Genomic DNA, 25,827 nt, shown 5'->3' on the forward strand with positions numbered 1-25,827 from the left:
TGGTGGTGCGTGTGCTGTATGTCCATATATATGGTGGTGTGTGTGCTGTACGTCCATATATATGGTGGAGCGTGTGCTGTACGTCCATGTATATGGTGGTGTGTGTGCTGTATGTCCATGTATATGGTGGTGCGTGTGCTGTATATCCATGTATATGGTGGTGCAGGCACCATTTATCCATATATATGGTGGTACATGCACTGTGTATCCAAATATATGGTGGTGTGTGCTGTATTTCCATATATATGGTGGTGTGTGTGCTGTATATCCATATATATGGTGGTACATGAGCTATATATATATCCATATATGTAGTGGTGTGTGTGCTGTATTTCCATATATATGGTGGTGTGTGCGCTGTATATCCATATAGGTAGTGGTGCATGTCCTATATGTCCGTATGCATGATGGTGCGGGTGTACTATTTCTGGAAGGGTCCGCAGGAAGCATTAGCAATAGCCTGGGGGAAAGAAGACATTTATGGTTGGTTCTTTTTACCAACTGAATTTTTAAACATGTGAATAAATTACTTAAACAGAGTTCCAACAATAAAACCAAGCTACACACGGGCATTAGGCTCCACAGTGTGTAAAGTAGACATGACCTCCGAAAGAAAGAGAGGCTTTTGGTGAAGGCCCTGGGCCCATCTTCACTTTGCGTTCGCTGTCAGCGACTTCCCTGGGCTCTTTACCTCTCTCCGTGAGGGTGGGAATGGGGTGATCTGCTTGGAAATATACCTCCTTTCGTACATGTTCTGAAAATGCTAGGCATTCCTTTCCCCCTGGAATCTGACACCTAGACAGGAACCACACAGAAAAGTGTGTAGTCACGTCTCTGCTGTGTAATCTTCCTGCACTGTGGTTTTGGAGGTTGGATGGTGATGGGCAGTTGATGTGCTTGTTGCTTCATTTGAGTCTCATGATGGCCTCTACATTTTTCCCCCTTTCAGTTAACTTGGAGACCATGTGTGCTGATGATCTGCTCTCAGTCCTGTTATATTTGCTTGTGAAAACAGAGATCCCCAACTGGTAATATTTTTGTTAAGACACTTTTACAAAAGTGGCAGTACGGTACCCTGGTAGTTTTTAGGGTGACTCTGGGCAGAGCTACCTTTAATTGAGCACTTCCTGTGAGCCTGGTGCTGTACCTGCACTCCCTTCACCCTGCAGCGGGGAGGCTGTCACTTCTTACATGTGGGAAACCAAGGCCCACACAGCTAGCCAGTGGCCCAGCGGGAAGCTGATGCCAGTTCTGTCTGACCCGAAAACCCATCCTCTTCCCACAGGACCCCACAGCCCACTTTACAGTCATCAGCTCTCTAAAAACTAGCCTATTCCAGAAAGGTGACAAGTAGTTTTTCTTGTTTTCCTAATTGCACACACTCTAAATAGAGATCAAGGGGGTAACAGTCGTGGCTTCCTGGAGCTTAAGCCAGCTTACTTTAGGTATTCGATCAGTCAGCCAAGCTGATAGCGTTGTTTTTGCAGAAGTGATAATTGGGTATACAACGATAAAACGTTTTCCCTTTTCTTTTATCAGGATGGCAAATTTGAGTTATATCAAAAACTTCAGGTTTAGCAGCTCGGCAAAAGATGAATTGGGATACTGCCTGACCTCAATTGAGGCTGCAATCAAATATATTCGGCAAGGAAACCTCTCCGTTAAACCGCCCGTAAGATCTCGCTCCTGCTCTGGCCTTTCTTTGTGGGTATCATGGCACATTTGATACAGTTCTAGAACTGATGTGTGGTAGGGATTTGTGAATGGTTTGTCAGGATTGAGGCCTCAGCTGTTGAGGGGCTGTGGTTCTTGAAACTCCCCAGCAAACGGAACACTAAACACCCAGTGGATTGTAAAAGTGGGTGGGTTGTCCTGGGGATCCACAGCGTCTCTTTCCCCGTGGTTAATCCCCGTCGTCTTTGAAAGGACATGGGTAGAAGGTGGTTTCTCAGAAAAGGAAGCCAGAAATGGTGAATTTGGATTTCTTGATCATGATAGGCAAGACATGAGACACTTAATGAATGCAGTTTTAGGACTCAGTGGCCCTGTTTTTGTTTTCCTGGTTAGTTGGTGAGCTTTAGCTTGGAGAAGTGGTTTTGTTTCTATGTGCATTGGAAAAATCTTAAATCAAGATTGTATTGCTGGCCTACTTCAATATATAACAGCCAGTAAAACGTGACAATGCACAGACATCACAAAATTTAAGTCAATGAAATTAAGAGATTTCCATATTACAAACCTGAGGATTGGACATTTATCTGATCTTAATTTTCTGCTGATTTCAGAATCTTTCAAGGTAATGATAAATTGAAATGTCTGGAAAAGAACATAGGCCTGTCCAGACAGGTCCATTAGGGTAAAAAGCCATTGCCCTGAATTTATTCATTTGTTAACGTTTTAATGTACTTTCCAGTCTTATTCTTGTGTATGTATGTTTTGCATAATTGAGATTATATTGTGTATAGAATTGTATACTGCTTACCCCTAAAAGAATAGCTTTATTTTTTTCTGAATTAGAAGACTAAAATTTGCTTATAAATAATATTTGCTTATAAATATAAATAAAATTACATGAAGGTGACAAAAACTCCTCTAACTTCATTAGCTAGGGATAACTTCGATTAGCATTTTGCTATATGCTTTTTTTTGTGCATGTACAGTTTTATTTTTAACCAGAATATGACGTCATGCCACACTTGCTGGCCATGTAGCCTGACAGTCTCCTGGTGCTTGACAAAGAATTCATTTCTGCTCTTGTCTGGGGTCTGATTCGGCCCCCTGCTGATGTGCAGCTGAAGTTAGAGGCTGTCCATCTATCTCTGACGTGGCTGGCTGTGGCTTTTCTGAAAAGTTGTTTCCTTCAGCCTTGTTTTGTTTCTATATTTAGGGGCGCTCTCTCAAATTCTGGAACACACGTGTGTGCAAAATCAGAACTGCCGTCAGCCCCGTGGCTGGGGAGTAAGATTTCTTAGTGTGAGTTGTCTTCTGTGAGGTTCTAGGACCTTGTGGCACCCTCATGGTGTCTGGAGCAGTGTTTACTCATCTGTGCTGACATTCAGGTTCCCCGAGATGGGGGCACCCCACCCTTCTGGTTCCTTTCCACCCTTCTCCCCCTCTCCCCCACCCTTACTGGTCTGAGAAGGCACTGCCCTCCTGCTCCACCACCCAGCAGAGGAATCTGGCCTGATGCCCCGACGGGGCCAGGGACATCCCTTGTCACCTGGAGGTGTCCAACTCTTGAAGATGCTCCCCTCCCCTTGCTCCCCCTAGCAAGTCTGCCTTCTGTGACACTTAGACAGTAAGGCCAAGACTTGAAGACCTTGGGCCAGATTATAAGGAAGGGGCTGAAAACAATACCAGTCAGCTTTTTACACCTGCTTTTACTTCAGAGAATGTTCCAAGTGGGACTGGGGGGAGCTTGTGGGCTGTGGCCCCTCTTGTGTGGCTCTTTGTTTGTGTCCAGTCTGCTGTTTGACCCTGGGCAAGTCCGTTTATTTCTCTAAGCCTCTGTCCATTTCTCATCCACACTGGGGATAATCCTGCCTATTTCACCCTTTGGTAGGTGGCTGTGAGCATCAAACGTGATATTTGAAAGCACCATTTTGAAGTGTGCTGTGATGCAGGAGCCCCTGACTTGCTCTTCCAAATGTCCCCACACCTGCAGTGTCTCTTGCTTTTTGGTTCTCTGGTGAATCCTGTGTGGATACAAGGACAGTCTTTCGCTTGGGTGGGCAAGGGGTCCTGACTGATGGTGGTTGGATCTGCTAGGTGTTGGGACAAGGTGTGCACACCCTCAGGGCTTGCTGTGAAGCCCGTCCCTCAGCTCTTGACTGAAACAGGCCTGGGAAATGCTCTTTACCTTTATTTGGTTTGGGTTGTTATTGACAGAGCAGGTACTGTGGTTTCCTTCTCTTCTGCGGTACCAGCACTGTGGTTCCATCATATTGCTTCTGTCTTCACTTGGTGACTGGCTCCTTCTCCTTCTTTTTTTATTGTGTTTTCGTTGTGACCAGATACAGTGTTCTTTTAATGCTGACAGTGAGTCTCCTTTTTCCACTTGTGTGTGTAATAAAAACCAGTTCATGTTTTTGGCGGCCCCTTAATGCCAGGATTACAAAACGGAGCATAAACAGTCTGCAGAAGTACAGAAATGAGTGAGTGGCTGTGTGCGTGTGCTTGTGTGAGATTAATTCGGCTCATTAGATCTTTATTTTGGTGCTTTTTAGCATTCTCATGTCAACTCCCAGAAAAAGTGGTCGGCTTTTTTTTTAAGTGTTTTTAATTGTACTTTAGGTGAAGGTTTACAGAATAGTTTCTCATTAAACAGTTAGTACACGTATTGTTTTATGACATTGGTTAACAAACCCACGACATGTCAACACGCTCCCGTCTCGACCTTGAGTTCCCTATTATCAGCTTTCCTGTCCCCTCCTGCCTTCTAGTCCTTGACCCTGAACTGTTGTGTCCCGTTAGTCTCATTTTATGGGCCTGTCTAATCTTTGGCTGAAGGATGAACCTCGGGAGTGACTTCATTACTGAGCTAAAAGGGTTTGTCCGGGGGCCATACTCTGGGGGTTTCTCCAGTCTTTGTCAGGCCAGAAATTCTGGGGGTTTTTTATGAGTTAGAATTTTGTTCTACATTTTTCTCTAGCTCTGTCTGGGACCCCTCTGTTGTGATCCCAGTCAGAGCAGTCAGTGGTGGTAGCCGGGCACCATCTAGTTGTACTGGACTCAGTCTGGTGGAGGCTGTGGTAGTTGTGGTCCATTAGTCCTTTGGACTAATCTTTTCCTTGTATCCTGTTCTCTTCATACTCCCTTGCTCCCGAAGGGGTGAGACCCATGGAGTATCTTCTTAGATGGCTGCTCGCAGGCTTTTAAGACCCCAGATGCTACTCACCAAGGTAGAATGTAGAACATTTTCTTTATAAACTATGGTATGCCAATTGAGCTAGATGTTCTCCAAGACCATGGTCCCCACAGCCCTCAGCCCAGCAACTCGGTCCCTCAGGGAGTTTGGATGTGTCTGTGGAGCTTCCATGACCTTGCCTTGTACAACAACTTTTTTTAAATTGTGCTTTAGGTGAAAGTTGACAGAACAATTAGTTTCTCGTTCAACAATTTATACACAAATTGTTTTGTAACATTGGTTGTAATCCCCGCAATGTGTCAACACTCTCCCCTTCTCCACCCTGAATTCCCTGTTTCCATTCGTCCCGTTTTCTTGTCCCTTCCTGCCTTCTTGTCTTTGCTTTTGAGCAGGTGTTGCCCACGTGGTCTTGTTTACGTGATTGAGGTAAGAAGCATGTTCCTCGTGTGTGTTATTGTTTGTTTTATAGGCCTGTGGTAATCTTTGGCTGAAGGGTGAACTTCAGGAGTGACTTCAATTCTGAGTTAAAAGGGTGTCTAGGGGCTATAATCTTGGGGATCCTCCAGTCTCTGTCAGACCAGTAAGTCTGGTATTTTTTTGTGAATTTGAATTTTGTTCTACATTGTTCTTCTGCTCTGTCTGGGACCCTCTCTTCTGATCCCTGTCAGAGGGGTCGGTGGTGGTAGTCAGGCACCATCTAGTTGTTCTGGGCTCAGGCTGGTGAAGGCTGTGGTACTTGTGGTCCATTAGTCCTTTGGACTAACATTTCCCCTATGTATTTGGTTTTCTTCATTCTCCTTTGTTGTGGACAGGATGGGACTAGTAGATGTATCTTAGATGGCCTCTCGCAAGCTTTTAAGACCCCAGACGCTACTCACCAAAGTCGGATGTATAACATTTTCTTTATGAACTATGTTATGCCAGTTGACCTAGATGTCCCCTGAGACCATGGTCCCCAGCCCTCAACCCAGTAACTTGGTCCGTCAGCGTGTTTGGATGTGTCTGAAATTGTTGTGCTGACTTCACCTATAATGTGAGCTATCTGTCTTTCTTTTTTTTGTTTTCATTGTGCTTTAGGTGAAACTTTACAGAGCAAATTAGTTTCTCATTCGACAGTTTATGCACAAATTGTTTTATGACGTTGGTTGCAATCCTCTCGATGTGTCAACACTCTCTCCTTCCACATCCCCATTCCCCATTTCCATCCGTCTGTTATTACTGTCCCTTCCTGCCTTCTCGTCATTGCTTTTGGGCAGGTGTTGCCCTTTTGGTCTCATGTACATGATTAAACTAAGATGCATGTTTCTCGTGTGTGTTATCGTTTGTTTTATAGACCTTTCTAATCTTGGGCAGAAGGGTTTGGATGTGTCTATGAAGCTTCTATGACTTTGCCTTGGTCATATTGTGCTGACTTCCCCTATATTGTGCACTGTCCTTCCTTTCACCAAGGTTAACACTTACCTACTATCTAGTTAATGATTTCCCCTCCTCAACACTCCCCTCCCTTAGCTATCAAAGATTATTTTTTTCTATATGTAAACCTTTTCTGGAGTTTTACTAAAAGTGGTCTCATACAGTGTTTGTCCTTTTGTGATTGACTTAGTTCCCTCCAGATTCATTCATGTTGTGAGATGTTTTACAGATTCCTCATTGTTCTTTATCATTGCTTAGTATTACATTATGTGTATAATAATTTGTGTATCCATTCTTCTGTTGATGGGCACTTAGGTTGTTTCCATCTTTTTGCTATTGTGAATAATGCTGTAGCGAACATGAGTGTGCATATGTCTACTTGTGTAACGGCTCTTATGTCTCTAGGATATGTTCCTAGGAGTGGGATTGCTGGATCATAAAAGTATTTCTACTTCTAGGTTTTTAAGGAAGTGCCAGATCATTTTCCATAGGGGTTGTACCACTTTACATTCCCGCCAGCAGTGCGTGAGAGTTCCAGTCTCCCCACAGTCTCCCCAGCATTTTTTGTCTTTTGTTTGTTTGATTTGTGCCAGTAATGTCAGGATGAGATGGTATCTCATTGTAGTTTTGATTTGCATTTCTCTAGTGGCTAATGATTGAGAGCATTTTCTCATGTGTCTGTTAGCTGCATGAGTGTCTTCTTTGGTGAAGTGTCTGTTCATATCCTTTGCTAATTTTTTAATTGGATTATTTGTCTTTATATTGTTATGGTGTTGTAGTATCTTATAGATTTTAGAGATTAGACCCTTGTCGGATATGTCACAGCCAAAATTTTTTTCCCAGTCTGTAGGTTCTCTTTTTACTCTTTCGGTGAAATCTTTTGATGAGCGTAAGAATTTAATTTTTAGGAGGTCTCAGTTATCTAGTTTATCTTTTGGTATTTGTGCATTGTTAGTTATTGTTTATATCTTATTTATGCCACATATTAGGTACCCTAGGGTTATCCCTCATTTTTTCCATGATCTTTATAGTTTTAGGTTTTATGTTTAGGTCCTTGATCCATTCTGACTTAATTTTTGTGTATGGTGTGAAGTATGGTTCCTGTTTCATTTTTTTACAGATGGACATCCAGTTTTGCCAGCACCATTTGTTAAAGAGACTGTCTTTTCCCCATTTAATGGACTTTGAGCCTTTGTCAAAGATCAGCTGACCTTAGGTGGATGGATTTATGTCTGAGTTCTCAGTTCTGTTCCATTGGCCTATGTGTCTGTCATTGTACTAGTACCAGGCTGTTTGACTACGATGACTGTATAGTAGGTTCTGAGATCGGTTAGTGTGAGGCCTCCTACTTTTTTCTTCTTCTTCACTAATGCTTTACTTATCTGGGGTCTCTTTCCTTTCCATATAACACTAATGATTAGTTTTTCCATCTTGTTAAAGAATGCTGTTGGTATTTGGATCAGTATTGCATTATATCTGTAGAATGCTTTGGGTAGGATTGACATTTTCACAATGTTGAGTCTTCCTGTCCATGAACATGGTATGTTTTCCATTTATGTAGGTCTCTTTTGGTTTCTTGCAGTAGTGTTTTGTAGTTTTCTTTGTATAGGTCTTTTACATCCCTGGTTAGATTTATTCCTAAGTATTTTATTAGGTATTATTATAAATGGTATTGTTTCCCTGATTTCCTTTTCATAGTTCTCTTTGTTGATGTATAGGAATCCAGCTGATTTTTGTATGTTGATCTTCTATCCTGCTACTTTGCTGAATCTTTCTTTTAGTTCCAGTAGTTCTTGTGAATCTTTAGTTTCTCTATGTATAGTATCATATCATCTGCAAATAGGAATAGTTTGACTTCTTCCCTTCTACTTTGGATGCCCTTTATTCCTTTTTCTTGCCTTATTGCTCTAGCTAGGACTTCCAGCACAGTGTTAAATAGGAGTGGTGATAAAGAGCATCTTTGTCTTGTTCCCGTTTTCAGAAGGAATGCTTTCAGCCTCTCTCTCCATTGTGGATGATGTTGGCTGTTGGTTTTGTATAGATGCCTTTTATTATGTTAAGGAATTTTCCTTCTATTCCTATTTTATTGAGAGTTTTTTATCAGGAATGGGTGTTGGACTTTATCAGATGCCTTTTTGTCATCGATTAAGATGATCGTGTGGTTCTCTAGTTTTGTTCTGTTTATGTAGTGGATTACATTGATTGATTTTCTAATGTTGAACTATGTTTGCATACCTGGTATGAATCCCACTTGGTTGTGGTTTTTTAATTTTTTTGATTGATGCTGAGTTGTGTTGGCTAGAATTTTGTTGAGAATTTTTGCATCTATATTCATAAGAGTTATTGGTCTGTAATTTTCTTTTTTTGCAGTATCTTTGCCTAGCTTTGGTATCAGGGTTATGCTTGCTTCATAGCATGAATTCGGGAGTATCGCTTTTCTATGCTCTGAAATACTTTGAGTAGTACTGGTTTCAGCTCTTCTCCGAATGTTTGGTAGAATTCTCCAGTGTAGCCATCTGGACCAGAGCTTTTTTGTTATTGTTGTTGGGAGTTTTTTTTTTTTTATTACCTTTTCAATCTCTTCTCTTGTTATAGGTCTGTTCAGATTTTCTACCTTAGTTTGTGTTTAGGTAGGTAGTGTGTTTCTAGAAATGTGTCCATTTCCTGTAGGTGTTCAGATTTGTTGGAGTATCGTTGCTGTTTGCTTGATATATTTTTTCCATCCTTTGATTTTTAATGTATTTATGTCTAAGATCGTGTTTTTTAATCTGTTCTGTCACTCTCTGTCTCTTTACAGGTACATGTAAGCCGTTTACATTCAGTTGTGAACCTTTTTATTTCACTTGGGTCTGTTGTAATGTCCCACATCTCATTTCTTATTGGGTTATTTGCTTCCTCTCCTGTTTTTCTTTTGTTAGTTTGGCTAATGATTTTTGACTTTGTTGATCTTTTCAAAGAACCAACTTTTGATCTTGATTCTTGCTATTGTTTTTCTGTTCTGTATTTCATTTATTTCCGCTCTGATCTTTATTATTTCCTTTCTTCTGGTGACTGTAGGCTTCTTTTGCTGTTCTCTATTTGTTCAAGGTTTAGGGCTAATGTTTTGATTTTGGCCCTTCTTTTTTGATGTATGCATTTATTGCTGTTTATTGCTATTATTTATTGACTTCTGAGCGCTGCCTTTGCTGTGTCCCATAGGTTTTGGTATGATGTGTTTTCATTCTCATTTGATTCTAGGCAGTTTTTTATTCCATCATTGATTTCTTCTAATACCCAGTGGTTTTTAAGCAAGGTGTTGTTCAGTTTTCCACGTATTTCCTTTTTTCTTTGCCTTTTCTGTTATTTGGTTTCACTTTTATGGCATTATGATCAGAGAAGATGCTTTGTATTATTTTGATGTTTTGGATTTTATTGAGGGTTGCTTTGTGGCCTAAAACGTGGTCTATTCTGGAAAATGTTCCCTGTGCATTGAAAAAGAGTGTATACTTTGCTGCTTTTAGGTGGAGTGTTCTATATATGTCTGTGTGGTCAAGTTGATTGATTGTGGCCTTTAGCGATTCTGTATCTTTGTTGATACTTTTTCTAGATGTTCTGTCCTTTACTGAGAGTGGTGTGTTGAAGTCTCCTACTATTATTGTGGAACTGTGTATTTCTCTTACCAGTGCTATTACAGTTTATGTGTTTTGGAACCTTGTCATTGAGTGCATAGGTATTTATTAAGGTTATGTCTTCTTGGTGGATTGTCCCTTTAATTGTTATATAATGTCTTTCCTTGTCTTTTATGATGGATTTTGCCTTAAAGTCTATTTTATCTGAGATTAGTATTGCCACTCCTGGTTTTTTTTGGTTGGTGTTTGCTTGATATATTTTTTTCTATTCTTTGATTTTTAGTACATATATATCTTTGTGTGTAAGGTGTGTCTTTTGTAGACAGTATTTTGATGGTTTGTAGACAGTATTTTGATGGGTTGTGTTTTCTTATCCATTCTGTTGCTCTCTGTCTCTTTACTGGTTCATGTAAGCCCTTTACATTCAGTGTGATTATCGATAGGTGTGAGTTTACTGCTGTCATTTTGTTGGTTTTTTTGTTGTGGTACTGACCTTTTTGCTCCTCTTACTTTCCTGGGCTGTGTTACTTTTGCTTGTGGAATTTCTTTTCATTTCTTCTGTTATTATAGATTTTGTGTTTATGGAGTTTTCTATGTTTTTCTTCTTTTTTATTTTGATGAGTAGGTTTGTTAACTATCTTTGTGGTTACGTTGAAATTAACACTTATCTTCCTCAGTTTAAACCTGTCATTTATTAATTGATATCTTCTCCATTTGAAAGTTCCATACCTACACCATTTATTCCCCCTTTTATTGTTTTGATGTTGTCATTTACAGAATGACCTCTGTTTCCCTGTTTTAAATCTTTCAGTTTTGCTTTATTATTGAGAGTTCTTTGCCTGGGTTGGTATCTGGCTGATGCTGTCCTGTGTCCTGGCCTCAGGTTGTGGTCTGATGTTGTTGGTTCTCTAACCGAAGGGCTCCCTTTAGTATTTCTTGTAAGTTTGGTTTAATTTTTACAGATTCTCTCTATTTTGTTGATCTGGAAATGTACTAATTTCTCCATCGTATTTGAGAGTTTTGCAGGATATGTTATTCTTGGTTGGCAGTTTTTTTTCCTTCAGTGTTTCATATATGTTATCCCATTGCCTTCTTGCCTGCATGGTTTCTGCTGAGTAATCAGAGCTTAGTCTTACTGCTTCCCCTTTGTAAATGATTTTTCTTTTTTTTGAACTGCTCTCAGGATTCTTTGTTTGTCTTTGGTTTTGGCAAGTGTGATTATGATGTCTTGGTAACTTTCTTTTGGGGTCTATCCTATATGGGGTTCGTTGAGCTTCTGGGATAATTAGCTTTTCGTCTTTCATTTAACAATCCCGTTTTCCATTTTCTCCACCTGTTCTAGAACTCCAGTCGCATGCAGATTTTTGTTCTTGATTGTGTCCTACATGATTCTTAGGTTTTCTTCATTTTTTTTCACTGATATTTCCTCAGACAAAGTGGCACCTGTGAATTTGTCTTCAGTATCCTTGATTCTGTCTTCCATTGTTTCAGATTTGCTCCTAAAATCTTAAAGTTGTCTGTTTCTGAAATTTTGTTGTTTATCTTTTGGATTTCTAGTTGCTGTTTTTGTATGATTTCTGGTTTATTTATTTTGATGTTTTGTTTTTGTATTATTTTCCTGATTTCTTCTGTTGCTTTGTCCGTGTATTCCTTGATTTTGGCTATGTTTTCATTGGTTTTGCCTGTGTTTTCCACGATTTTGTCTATTTTTTCCCTCAGTTTTGTCTGTGTTTTTTTAAATCTCTTTTCTAATCTCTTGGAGTGCCCTAAATATTAGTCTTTTGCAGTCCATATCAGGTAGTTCCACTGCCTTTTCTTCTACCGGAAGGTCATCTGATTTCTTTATTTTGGTCACGTGTTGGAGCCATCTTGTCCTGCTTTTTTATATGTTTTTGTATTGTCTGCTGTCTCTGAGACATTCAGATATTTTCTTTATTTATTGATTTTATGTTTGTTTGTTTCATCCTGCTTATTTGTTTTATTTTGGTATGTCTGGGCAGGCGAACTGGACATGCTTTGTTGCTTGCTTGTCTGTGGGCACAATAGTTCTCACTGCCTGGTCCAGATTGTCAGGGCAGGTTGCTCAGCTGTGATGCCGCGGGGCAGGGCTGTCGTGTAGGGAGGGCATGGGACCGGGACACTCAGCTGGGGGGCATTTGTACAGGGCCGGCGGGAAGGGACGGATACAGGGCAGGGTTGCTCAACTGTGGTGCAACAGGATTGGGGGGAGGGGTGCAAGGCCAGGTCACTCAACTGCAGTGCAGTAGGGTGGAGCTGGTGAGGGGACGGCACAGGGCTGGGTTGCTCAGCTGTGGTGCAGCAGGGCAGAGCAGGTTGGGAGGGAAAGGTGCGGGGCCGGGTTCTCAGTTGCGAGGCAGTGGGGCAGTAGGGGCAGGGAGCTAGGTTGCTCAGCTATGGCTCAGTGTGGGGGACTCAATGGGGAGGGAGGGACACAGGGCCTGGTTGCTGGGTTGCGGTGCAGCAGGGCAGAACACACAGGGAGAGAGAGGCATGGGTTCGGACGCTCAGCTGAGGGACAGTGGGGCAGAGCTGGTGGTGAGGGAGGGGTGCAGGGCCAGGTTGCTCAGCTTTGGGGCAGCAGGACAGAGTGGCGAGGGAGAAGACTCGGGCATGGAGCTGGGTCACCCACCTTCCACCTTCAACGCAGTGGTGTGGAGCCAGTGTGGACGGAGGGGGCACAGGTTGGGTCATCCGGCTGCAGGGCAGTGGGGCAGAGCTGGCAGGGAGGCAGGGCATGGGCTGGGGTGCTCGGCTGTGGGACAGCAGGGTGGAGCTGGCAGATGGGGGGGCACAGGCTGGGACACTCAGCTGTGGGGCAGCGAGGTGGAGCTGTTGGCGGGTGGGGTGTGGGCATGGAGCTGGGTCTGTTGGCTGTGGTGCAGCGGCTCGGAGTTAGTGGGGAGGGAGGGGGTATGGATCCAGGCCTCTCTGCTGTGAGACAGCTGGGCTGGCCAGCAGGAAGGGAGGTGTGTGCAACCGGGTCATTTAGCTGCAGTACAGCGGCGTGTGGCTGGTGGGATGAGTGAGCCGGGAGCGGGGGCGGAAAGGGGGTGGACGGGTCTAGATGGAGGGGCAGATGGGGGGGTTTGCAGTCTGGTTTTCAGCAGTCAGGGCTGCCGGGGTGGGGTGATGCTTGCCACTACTCACCAGAAGGGTGGGGGTTGTAGGAGTACACTCCTCTGGTTACGTGTGAGTGTCTAGGCCCTTCCTTGAGCTGCTGCCAGCAGGCGAGACCTTACTTTGCTCTGGGTGTGTCCACGCTGTCGTCTGTCTGCTGTTGGGAATCCTCTGAAGGTGCCTTTCTGTGCTCTTTGTGTGGAGATTTTGGCTGTATCTCAAGATGGCTGTGCTGTGCCGTGCCGTGCCGTGCCGTGCTGGTAGGCAGGGAACCTCCACTCCGTATCTCTATTTGTTTGCTGTTTTCGATCAGTTTTCTTCTTCTCAGTGGCTTCCAGTCTAATACTTTAGCCTTTCGTGTAAAGTTCAGGGTTCCGGGATTGATGTCTGTTATCTGTTCTACTTTGTTGCAGCGGGATGGCTTGGTGTGCCTGACTGGTCCACCATCTTGGCTCTGCCCGACTGGTTTGTTTTAAGTGATGATATTCTGAATGTGTGAATCCGTTGCTATGTATATGGTGTTGTTTCTTAGTGAAAGAGCCAAGTGAGGTTGCTGAAAATTATTAAGGACTGAGTATTAGAAAATCAAATTGTTTTTACTATTGACCCTTTAATATAATACAGTGAAACGTGTGAGAGCTGGAACTCAGTGGGACGGTGTTGCTTGTTATTCTGGGTCTCGCAACTTTTCTGCCTTTGACAGGATGCAGTGTGAACCACTTTTCTGTTGCTCTCTATTAGTGGAAAATATTTGAGTTTTCCTTCTCTGACAGATTCTGCCTTACACGGGTTCCAGCTTTTGCAGGTTTTACCGTATAATATAATGTCATTTCACAGACATTTCCTCCCCAAGATAAAATCATACTTGAGATGACCATAAACATTTTTTCATCAGGCTCGTAGATGAAGGTTTTAGCTTCCTGAAAATAAACATTCCTGGGATTACTCTAGTTTCACCATTGTGAAATGAAATGGGGCAGGTGTCAGGGGTTGGGGACCTTGGAGGAATCTGTCCCTTTTTCTGCTCCAGCTTTGCATGTTTCTGGTCTTTCTCACTTTACTGGTTTTCTAATAAATAGAAGACCTGCCTCTTTATATCACTACCCCTCACATGTTTACCTCGAGTTAAGGAAAGAGCCCAGATTTACTGGAACAATGACTATTGTCTTTGCTGTTTCTCAACCCTGAGCGACTTGGCTATAAATCACTGTGTAAAGCAGGTTGTTAGAGCAGAGATAACAGCTGGGAGCAGGAGTGGCTCCAATTCTGAGGCTTCATGTTCACTTGCTGAGCTAACCCTCTTAGGGGAACCGGTATCAAGGACCCTGCCTCGACAGAGGACCCTAGAGGTGGCCCATCCCCTGAAATGTTCTTGGCTCTATCTTTAGCTGGACCTCGAAGTCAGAACTTAGAGCGCTGTACAGAAAGACGCTTCTCCCACAGCGCTGACAGGGTTTGCTGAGTTCTTCTGGCAGCAGCTGGCTGGGAAAAAAGTCTCTTTTACCTCCTGCCTGGACTCTTTTTCAAGAAGCTACTTTGTCATCAGGCAATTTAGATGCAGGTGTTCAAGTGAGCAGTGGAGTGTCTTGTTAAAAATTATTTCATAAAGTGAGAATATGTTTTTAGGTTTTTGTATTTTGGTAAACATTACTTGTAATATGAAGATCTGAATTTATTATCTGGGGTGGCTCACTGAAATGCCGAAAGTGATCTGCTAATTCCTTTGTCAGGAATTCCCCCAGTGTCTTAACGGACTTTGAGCCAGTGGCCATATTGTCCACTGTTTTAATAAGTATGTTCAAAATGTATGACCCCTCCCTCCTGCTGGTTGACACTAGGACACTAGAGAGAGACCAGCCTCTCAGATGGTTTTACTGTTTGTGGGCCCCAGATACAGTGGCAAATGATAGGGCTATGCAGGCCCGTGGATGTTTGAGAGGGAGAGGAGGCCAGGACAGTATGGAAGGATTCCAAGTTCCCATCTGGAAGATGGTGGTGTGTGCGTGCTACATTCCACACTTAGAGGTGACTCATGACTCATCTCTCACACACACACACACACACACACACACACACACACACACACACACACAAAATAGCCAGGGTGCTGCCATTGGTGGAGATCACCATTGGGAAACAGTCTCTAGAGCTGGCATGTCCTGAAGGGACAATCAAGAAGCACTTCTCCCAGCCTGGTGAAGGGTCTGCTCGCCACCTCAGTGAGTGGAGTCAGATGTGAGAGGGGGGCAGGGGCACCGCTGATCCTGTTCTGTGGAGAATGGCAAGGAGTATTCTTAGGGTCCTCTGTTTTGAATGATCTGCACTGCTGTCTCATGATATTTGATAAAACCGATCATTTGGATTTTTCTGCAGGAGTCTGAGGGGTTTGGTGATAGAATGTTCCTGAAGCAAAGAATGAACTTGCTGTCTCAGATGACTTCAACTCCCATTGACTGCTTGTTTAAGGTAAGACCGAGAAATCTCTGGGGCAAAGATGTGTGAGGGGCACTCCATTTTTTGGCACCTCGAGGGTCTCTCTAAAATTCACTGAAGTCCGTTTTGTACTCAAAGAGGGGGTGGTAGGAATGCTGTGGTTTTAAAGTTGGTTTTAACGTCTCCCGCACCTCCCCCGCTGTGCGCTGTGTGCTGTGCTATAGCTGTGCAGATGGTACACTGGTGAAGCTGCTGAGGCCGTGCTGCTGTGCCTTCTGCCTCAGCTGTCCTCAACCTGGGAAACACTTGTTCTTAAACGACCAGCTCGTGACGCCTCTGCCGGTAGCCCAGGCTGGGCTGATGCCTCTCTGCGACTTGAGGAACCCTGCATCTGGGTGTTTGTGTGTGCGTGCGCTGGGCACAGCACCAGACTCAGTGGTGTTTCGCCCAGCACCTGGGCAGCTTGGTGCACAGATATTGATCTGACTGCGGGGGCTAGATAAGGGCCTACCACTGAGGGGCGTGCTGATGCTTCCAGGCTCCTCAGATCCAGAGGGGCTTCCTGGGATGGCCCAGAGAGCCTCCCATGGGGAAGAATCTGACTCCCTGTGGGGAGTGCATCCAGGATCACAGGGGTGAACAGGATGAGCCCAGGGTGAGCCTGCAGGGCTGTTTGTGGATGAGGTCTCCCACTCATTGCAGCTCTTCTCCTCTTTTCCCTCACACTGAGGCTCTGTTAGAATATGAGGGATGGGGCAATGGCGACCTTTCCTGTGAGGAGTCAGAACCCACACTGAGGGTCAGAGATGTACTGCCCCTCTTCTCCTCTCACTAGGTGATTTTTGTCCGCATTGTTGTTAATTATGGAAAATTTCTAACATTTACAAAAATAAAGGGAGGAGCATAATGGAGGAACCCCAGTGTAGCCATCACCCAACTTCAGTAATCACCAACATGCAGCCAGTCTTGTAGCCAGTCTGCCCTCTCTCCCCACCTTCGGTATTATTTGAAGCAAATCCCAGAGAGCAAATCACTACTTGATAAATACTTAGATATGTGTTTCTTATGAGAACTCTCAGAAAATTCACACCTTAAAAATGAGTAATTCCTTACATATTGATAGTATTGTTGATGCCACTTTTTAGCACATTGCATCAGGTAACCAGAAAGAAGTAGAAAGACTTTTGAGCCAAGACGGCCATGATAAAGACGTCGTCCAAAAGATGTGTCACCCTCTGTGCTTCTGCGATGGCTGTGAGAAACTCGTCTCTGGGTAAGAGGCCCCCGTGGAGGCTCTGGGTAGCAGGGAGCAGGGACACGGGGCCTGGGCTCAGCTTCTCTACTTGCTTGCTGCATAATCATGAGTGAGGAGTTTATCCTTGCTGCGCCTCAGCTTCTTCTGCTGTAAAGTGGAGACAGCAACATCTTCCCTTTTTGCCTCTGGGGAATCAGCTGGAATAAAGGTTGTAAAAATAGTTGTATACGGCTGGGCTAGATATCCCGGTAGGCTGGTCTGGGACCTGCCCAGCGTTTCTTCAGGAGGAAGTGTACGGTTCGGAAGGGTGTTCAGAAAGTGAGCTTCAGTATGGGAGGACTGTCACCTTCTGCCAGGTAACATTTCTGGTTTCCCGTTGTCCTAGTGGCTGCAACAACGGGCCTACGCATAACAACGATTGTTAGGATGCAGGACCGGGCTGTGTTTCGTTCTGTTGTACGTAGGGTCGCTGGGAGTCAGCACCTACTCGACAGCACCTAACAACAACAACAGCATTGTCCTAGTCAGATTGTTTAGCTGAGTGTAGAGGTCTGAGGGGTCGGGCTGGCTGGTGGACACTGGAACTAGATGCCTCAGGCGCCTCGGCCCTGCGGGAGACCGAGCAGGAGCCCCAATGCTCGCCAGGACACTGTAGCAAAGACACAGCTTGGGTCCCATCCTGTGATCTGCCTTCTAGTCCCAGGACCTGGCATGTCCAGCCAGGCCAGGGAGAGGCTTCACCACGCCATTCCCGCTGTTGATTTTTCTGCGTCTTTGCTCTGTTTTAGGAGGCTGAATGATCCTTCAGTTGTCACTCCATTCTCGAGAGACGACAGGGGTCAGACACCACTCCACGTAGCTGCTGTCTGTGGTATGGACTCTTGTCGAGGGATAGGGATGGCGCCAAGGGTGCCCCAGCAGAGGGCTGGCAGACTTGGGATGGTGGCAGTTGGGATGGTGGAAGGGGCCGCGTCATGGGCCCACCCCTGAGGGGCTTCCCTGGAAGGAGGAAAATAAACAGATGTTCTGCAGACCGTGGTGGCCGACGTGCCCCTTCCTGCCTGGAAGAGCATGTACACGTGGCTCTTGCTGTGTAGACGCCTGCCTCCACCCGTGGCTGTCTGGGCCGGCGAGGAAAGGCTGGGATCCGAGCTATGAGAACAACCTCAGAATTGTCCGCTTGGGGTTCTTGTAGCCCTGCTTTTTAAAAACAACTCTATATTGTCTTTTTTTTTTAAAAAAATAATATTTTACTGTGTTTTTGATGAAGGTTTACACAGCAGTTTAGGTTCCCATTGAACAGTTTCTACACAAGTTGTTCAGTAACATTGCTTACATTCGTCACGGTGCATGGACATTCTCATTATTTCCATTCTGGGTGTTCCTTTTCTATTCACTTTTAAAGTGCACACTCAAGGTAGGAGACACAAACCTCCAGAGTTAACTTTGTTTTATGATTGTTTACAGTTTCCGCATGCTTGTGTGCTTATGTATCTAGAAAATAGATGATAATGTGGAGATCGTACTGTTCTGAACTGTGCTTGTTTCACTTGGCAATACAGAACATTTCTCCTTGTCAATGTGGTTTTTTCAATGGCTGCATACTGTTCCAGCCTATGAATTGCTGAGCCACGGAGTCTTCTGTAGATGTCTCAAGCTCTTTTCCATAACCTTTTGTTGCTGGGGTGGGGACTTGAGTTGGGTCTCCTCCAAGGGCCATCCCAGCATGTTCTGAGTCTGCAGAGCCTGTCATGACGTTAGCTCTGATTCCTCTCAAGCTTAAAACACCTCCTGGTGTGTTTCATGCCAGGTAATAATAAGGAGGGGGAGGAAGGAAATAATGGTGATGTTGCATATTTGGGGTTCAGAAAGCTGCTTCTCTTTCCTTCCCCGTAATGAAGTCCTTCTATTCTGTAGGGCAGGCATCCCTCATTGACCTCCTGGTTTCCAGAGGCGCAGTGGTGAACGCCACGGACTATCACGGGTCAACCCCGCTGCACCTCGCGTGTCAGAAGGGCTATCAGAGCGCGACGGTGAGCAGGGGGCGCCATCGCGTCACGCGAGCTGCGCAGACGACGTGACGCTTCCTTCCGGTTTCAGAGTTTTGCTGCTTGTCCTGTGCTGGAACCTCCAGCGTTCTGCCTCCTGTACTCCATGCCGGCTGTGCTGCAGCCGCCCATGACAGGCTGGGAGTCTGGGGCACCTCCCTGTGGGTTTACGGGACAAAGTCCTTAGGTTTCCATTGGAAAATGGTGGATAGTCGGGCGGAAGGGCCGGCGGGCTAAAGACTTTCTCGTTACTCTCTCAACTTTTTGTAAGGAAGGATGAGGGTAATATAATTTTAGTAGTCATATGAGTAAATCAGATTTAAAACGGAAACAGATCACCTCGCCTGTGTAAGACTCAGGGCCACGCCACCTGAGGAAGCCGGGTCTCTGCGCCGGTTTGCTGGTGCTCATCCGCCTTCCTGTCTCCGGCAGCTCCTGCTGTTACACTACAAAGCCAGCGCCGACGTGCAGGACAACAACGGCAACACTCCTCTGCACCTGGCCTGTGCGCACGGCCACGAAGACGTGAGTGGTCCCTGCTGTTCTGGGGGTGGCTGTGCTTACCCGCCACCGCTCGTGGAGGGACGGAAATGAGTAGTTAGTCTAATGTAGTGTTTGGTTTGGTGATTGGGACAGGTGGTATGCAGCTTTTTTTTTTTAATTTAAATTTTTAAAAATTTATTGCAGAAGCCATGTTGAAATGACAGCAGTCCAACGCTTAATTGTCCATTATCTTATCCTGAAATTAAATCATTTTCATTCCTCACTGCTACCATCTGGTTCTTACCTTTGTACATACACAGTTTTTACATTTTATATTTTTCTAGTAACGTTAAGGAATTTTGTTAACGTCTTACCATACGTGTTATTTTTTCCTAGCCATCTCCCCCTTCTCTCTCCATAGTGATAGACGGATAGGCTGATAATATATGTTGGTGTAAACTGGGTTAGGTAGTTCACGCACAAAAATGGGATCACACCTTGTACATTTTTATGCTACGTGCTTTCTTCACTTAACCTGTCATGGAAATCCTCTGGTCAGTCCGTGTAGATCTAGCGCTTCTTAACTAGCTGCACAAGAATCTGTCCTGTGGATTGTGTCAGGGTCCCCAGGACCACCCCCGGGTTCAGTGGCTCACTAGGGTAGCTCACGGGACTTAGCATATAGTTTGTATTTGTGGCTAAGATTCATTACAGTTAATGGTTACAAAACAGAATCAGCAAAGGGAAAAAGCACATGGGGTGAAGCTAGGAGAAAACCAGGTGCAAACTTCCGAGAGTCCTCTCCCAGAGGGTTACACAGGCCGCCTTTAATTCCTCCAGCAGTGAGGTGTAAGACCATGTGGGAAGCGCTGTCTGCCAGGGTAGCTTATTAGGGGCTCACTGCCCAAGGGTTTTATTGCAGTTGGTCACGTAGGCCTCCGCGTAGCACGTCCCCAAATTCCAGACTCCCAGAGGGAAAGCATGTGTTTAGCATAAACCACATTGTTGTACAAACCCTTCAGGCACCCTGAACCACCCTTATCAGTTCGGGAACTCCTGGAATCCAAGGTCCCAGCCAAGGGCCAGCCCTGGCTGCTGTGGTCACTGTTCTCACGTGGACACATCCCAGTTTTATCCAGCCATTTCTTTCTAGTTGGCAGTTGAGTGCTTTTGAAAAAGGCATGTGTCCTGATCAGGTGACCTGAAACCCCTGATGTCTAACTCTCTGTGACTGCACATTTGCTTAATGGGCGGAGGTTTGATGGAACAGGGACCTGCATGGAGGCTGTGGGGAGCAGATGCTGCCTGGGGCTCAGCATGTCTGTTCATGGCGGCATTTCCCCATTTCTTTGCAGTGCGTGAAGGCTTTGGTCTACTATGACGTGCACTTGTGCAGACTGGATATCGGTAACGAGAAAGGAGATACCCCCCTACACATAGCTGCACGTTGGGGTTACCAGGGCATCATAGAGACGTTGCTTCAAAATGGAGCGTCTACAGAGATCCAGAACAGACTGAAAGAAACGCCACTCAAGTGTGCATTAAACTCCAAGGTAGCGTTTTTCCTCTCTGGGCAGCATATGACTTTAAAAAAAAAATCAATGTCCATAGATTAGGTCTTTGCCTTGCTGGACCCATGGTGCATTAGTGCCTGAGGACAGAGCTTGGCCTGCACCCTCTTTGCTGCATTTAGGACCTAGCTGTTAACGGGCTTTACTAATTTATATTATTTTCGGTTTTACTAGCAGTGTTTGTCAGCAGTGTTCCTAGAGCAGCTTCCAGTCTCTGGCTGTGCCGTCGATTTATCAGCAGATGGAGTGGGTGCGAACCGGCCAAGGGCTCTGAACCGGAACAGCCGGCACGGGGAGGGGGGAAGGCACACAGCAAGTGCTGGGGCTCTGTTTTCCTGGGACTCCATCCCCAGCTCCTAGGAACCTTTTCTTACTTGGCCGCTTTTGAACATCACCGAGTATATTTTCTTTCACAAGTGATTTGTTAATGAATTTAGTTAATTCACTCTTTCCTGGTAGTAGTTTCTGGAAAGGTGTAGTTTTTGGCAACATGTAGAGAAAGTAGTCACCTCTTACGAGTGGGTGGGGAGTGGGGCGGCTTATCGAGACCAGGTCTTGGTGCCCTGGTCTCCCGGCAGCAGCGCTGGCTGACGGGACGCCATAGAGAAGCGTGCTGGGCAGGCTAGCCAGGGGAGGAGTAGGGCCACTGTGAAGTGGAAGCCTGCGTGGCCATCAGACTGATGCCTCCAGAACATCAGCAAGGTGCGTGCACAAGTGATTCCGCTCTCACGCAAGCATCCAGTCGTCTCACTTCGCGCAGGCCCTCTTGGTATTTTACCGGCTCCCTTTACAATTTCCAGCTCTCTGCTAGGGACTCGTTTCAGTTAGTTTGTATCTTTTTCCGGGAGTGGCACAGTTTTTAAACCCCTGCTCCTGACTCCAGGGGAGGTGTCAGCTCTGCTGCTCGGATGCTCACAAGGCCTTTGCTTTGTAGCAGCGACGTCTGCCTGGGACTGACTGGCGCTGCCCTTGGCCCAAGAGGCTGAGATGCCCCTGGGGGAGGGCTCCTTTGCCCCTCTAGCCTCCACAACCGGCCCTTCCCAGAGGAGAGGAGGAAGCTGCCTTCTTGGCTCAGCTCTGTGCTCCTGCCGCGTGAGACCTGTGGGTGCCAGGGCACAGGTTTCACTTTATGCTTGTGCACAGAGGGTCTGGGAGCTGGCTGCCTGAGGTAGCCTTTGAGGCCCTTTCTGTGCCTGGGCTGCTCTTACCCTCTGAGCCTATTCACGGGGAGTGCTAGCTCTCCCTGCTCGGCCATGGTGTGATGGAGGAAGCCCACACATGGGTTTGTGTGGTCTTGCTTATGTTCCCACCCGCCCGGGGCTTTGCTTTCTGGGTGTATCTAGGTGTGGCTGGGCTGCGTCATCTGAGACTCGGCTGTGCTGACATTCCAAGGTGACAGGCAAGCCGTGGGGCACTGTGGGTGATGATACTTGGTTGCTGCCCATTCATTTCAGCAGTTGTCATATCCTTGTTATCCTCCCAGATTCTGTCCATAATGGAAGCTGGTCATCTAGCCTTTGAAAGGAGGCAGAAGTCTTCTGAGGTAAACGAATGGGGCTGTGCTGGCTGGTTATATATGAGGCCGGGGGCCTCCTTTCTGGCCCTTGTGTGTCTTTGTGCCCATGTCTTCTCTGGTCTGGATGCTGTCACTGCAGATCCCTGCTCAGTCCCCTCAGCGCTCTGTGGATTCCATCAGCCAGCGGTCCTCCACTTCCAGCTTCTCCTCCGTGTCAGTGAGCTCTAGGCAAGAGGAGGCCAAGAAGGACTACAGAGAGGTGAGGCTCCTGGTGGGAGCGCGAGGACGCGGTGGCCGTGGTGATACGGCGGCCAGTTAAAGAGCCCTACAGCCTGGCAGGTGCTGTTCATTCAGCCTGCTCGCCCGTTACTGCGAAGCCACGTCTCTGCTGGGGTGGCTCATCAGTGCCCTCAAGATGAGCCTGGGCAGTTCTCACACTGCTGGTCACCAGCTTGTCCTTCTACAGTCTGCTCCCTAAGCTGCTCTTTGCTTTGTGGATAGAGAGTGTGTGTGTGTGTGAGAGAGAGAGAAGAGAGAATATTCTAAGAAATACACAAATAAAGTCACCTGTAGGTTCACTGAATTATTCTTTCGTGAAGTAAGAAATTCTCTGCCTTCTATCTCCCACCTCCGTAAGTACCTCCGGCTAACAACTTGAGGTGCATCATTCCGGACCTCTTCAGTTTATGTAGCCACTTACATCCTGTGCGACAGCTTACTTATGATTTATACCTTGTTTTGTTTTTCACTTATCGTAGAGCTTGTTTGATGACAGCACATGTAGTTCTGCCTCATTGTGTAGCTGAATAGCAGACCACTGTATGGGTGTACCACAGCTGGCTCCACTGTTCCCCTGTGGGTGGGGAGCCCTCACTGACTCTGCCCTAGTCTCCCTCCTTCCCACAGCCCCCAGCTCAAGGCAAAGCCACAGCAAAGAAAGCCAAGAGGTACGCTCTAGAGTCTAACAGAAGACTTGAGATCTTGAGGAGGAGCGTCCACCTCTGTGGCACCATCAACCAATGGATGAAGAAAGCTGAGCATATGTGGTACTAGATCAGAGGGTGGCTGACCTCTTAGGAAGCACCTGTGCTTCAGGGTGACCATTGTCTCACCTTTCCACATAAACAGCTATTGGATTTTTAGACCTTAAACGGTAATGTGTTCTGTACACACTAGCGACTTGCCAGGACGTCCTGTCTGAGCGGTTTTAGGGATATGTTTGTGAGGTACTAAATGAGATGTTAAAATTCCACAAAGGAAGAGACAAATGAAAGCCACTGCGTCTTCAGAGTGCCGTTTCTGTTATTTCTGTTGTCATACTATTGTTAAAATCAGCTTCCTAACATTCTTCTTCCTTTTATTAAGGTAGAAAAACTTTTAAGAGCCGTTGCTGATGGAGATCTAGAAATGGTGAGTTTTTACATGGGCGTCTTAAAAAGCTTGCTCTGGGTTCAAACAGCCACGTGTCGCTCTTGTTTCTTGTCTCTAAGTCGCTCATGAACTGTGCGGACTCTCCGTTCTGGTTCCCACAGAAGGTGGTGCATCTCATGAAGAGCTGGTAATGCCAGTGTTGTGTTTTCCCCTCAGGTAATGAGGCGGATGGACACAAAGCCACATAGGAAGCGTGTTCCCTGCCTCTTAGACGTTCATATTTCAGGAGGGCGGTGAGATGTGGCAGACCAGCCCGTGTCCAGGCACAGAGTGGGGCCCTGAGCCTGGGCTCACTAGCCAGGGGAGAGGTGAACAGCCTGGTTGTAAGGAGAGAACAGGGTTGGGTGGAGTGGGTGAGGTGGTTGAGGTGATGGTAGAGCCAGGAGGGAGGAGGGTGTGTGTGGCTCTGCAGAAGCGTCGAGGGCTGCAGCTCCTGGATGAGATGGTGCTGGCTGCTCTGGGTAGGCACCTGGAGAGGATGTCAGGCTTGAGGCAAGCTGTCTGCGTTGTCCTCGCTGTGAGGGCACATCTCGTGAGGTCACTGGACAGCAGAGACAGGTGTCATTAGAGCTCCCCAGCAGTGCCCCCGGCTTGCCTTTGGCTTTCTGGGTGGAATGTGTTACATCTTCTACTTTGAAGGAAGGAGTGGATTTGTTGCTTACCAAACTTCTTCTTAGTGCTGTGGGGTGGAATTCTGACTCATGATGACCATAAATGTGCAGAGTAGAACTGCTCCACAGGGTTTTCAAGGCTGTGACCTTTCGGAAGTAGATCGCCAGTCTTTACTTCCAAGGTGCCTCTGGGTGGGTTTGAACCTCCCACTATTCAGTTAGTATTAACCATTTGTTCCACCTAGAGACTTCTGCCAAATCAGGGGCTCTGAATAAATCACATTGCAGGAGAGCTTTACAAGGATGCATATTTCAGGAGTGCTTTTCAGTGATGATCGAGTTGGAGGTGGTGGACAGAAATGACTGGCATCTGAGTATAGCAGCCTCTGGGATATTAAGGATCTGAATGTAGTCTTTGATGTTAGCCTTTGCCCAGAGCCAGCTATTGGTCTGTCAGCACAGCACACAGTTACGCTGGGGCTACAGGACTGTCTGTACCTGGCTGACGCTGAGGCCTGGAGGCAGCGGCTGAAGACCATCGCCAGGAGAACCCTGGGGATTCTTTAGCACCCTGAGAACCATGGTGTCAGCAGTCTGTGTGGAAAACAGATTGTGACTGTCTCTGTGTCACGCCACCTCTGCTCATCTTCCTGCTGGGGTGGGGGAGGAGGGGTGAGGCCACTCGTGAAGGAGGTGAGGGAGACTTAACGCTCCAGGGCCCTGAGGTCACCATCCAAACTCATCCACACACGCCACAGTCAACCCCTCCCTGAGGCACCTGCCCCTCAGTTCTTGCTCCCCTCTTCTCATGAAGAGGGGCTGCCCTTCGTCTGACCCTGCCGGTCTGTTAGGTCAGGCCCTGCATGGAGGCCTTGGGTGTTGTCCACCTTCAGGAGAGTCTGCTGACAGGGATGGGGAAGGGACCTGGAGGGGAGACTTTTCGGGGCAGAAGGGGTCTTCCTGGAACCTTTTGTCACTCCTTGCAGGCGTATGCTTGCTTCATCAGTGCCTGGAACCAGACCTAGAAATACATTTACATGGTTTTCTTTTTTCAAATTTATTGTTCTAAAAGCTAGATTTTGGAACATATTCTGTGTTACCAGAACAGGAACTTGACCTCTTTGGGGGTCGTTTAATGCTTTTGCCGATGGGCCAGCATGAAAGACCACTGGTGTGGAGCCGGGGTTCCCACCACTGCTTGTTATTTGTGTGCCCTTGAACACATTCACTTCTCTGATCCCTTTCTCTTAGGAAGGAGGGAGGGGTCTGGCGCTGCCTCACAGGTTGTTGGAAGCATCCGATTAGATAATGCAAGAGAAGGTGCCCCAGGGGCCAGGGTTTTAAAGCGGTCTGTCACCGTGAAGCAGCATCAGTCCTGAAGCAGCATCAGTCCGCCTCTTGATAAGACAGTAGAAAAGAATGTCTAGCACCAGTTGCAGAAATGGTAGCTTAA

The 25,827-nt window shown here is 46.2% G+C and overlaps 1 protein-coding gene across 4 annotated transcripts in view; it reads left to right on the forward strand.

Annotated features, from left to right (window-relative positions):
• Positions 1–25,827, forward strand: part of ANKRD27 (ankyrin repeat domain 27) — a 74,353-nt gene that overhangs the window by 32,695 nt on the left and 15,831 nt on the right. For all 4 annotated transcript variants that reach the window (XM_023726944.1, XM_023726942.1, XM_023726943.1 and 1 more), the window contains 11 exons: positions 950–1,028; positions 1,540–1,672; positions 15,400–15,492; positions 16,605–16,732; positions 17,503–17,585; positions 18,632–18,747; positions 19,195–19,287; positions 20,601–20,798; positions 22,300–22,359; positions 22,472–22,591; positions 23,698–23,742. In XM_023726944.1, the coding sequence (XP_023582712.1) occupies positions 950–1,028; positions 1,540–1,672; positions 15,400–15,492; positions 16,605–16,732; positions 17,503–17,585; positions 18,632–18,747; positions 19,195–19,287; positions 20,601–20,798; positions 22,300–22,359; positions 22,472–22,591; positions 23,698–23,742 (1,148 nt within the window). The remainder of the gene's footprint in view (positions 1–949; positions 1,029–1,539; positions 1,673–15,399; positions 15,493–16,604; positions 16,733–17,502; positions 17,586–18,631; positions 18,748–19,194; positions 19,288–20,600; positions 20,799–22,299; positions 22,360–22,471; positions 22,592–23,697; positions 23,743–25,827) is intronic.

This window comes from Trichechus manatus, unplaced genomic scaffold (assembly GCF_000243295.1).
Source record: "Trichechus manatus latirostris isolate Lorelei unplaced genomic scaffold, TriManLat1.0 scaffold00014, whole genome shotgun sequence".
Classification (NCBI taxonomy): Eukaryota; Metazoa; Chordata; class Mammalia; order Sirenia; family Trichechidae; genus Trichechus; species Trichechus manatus.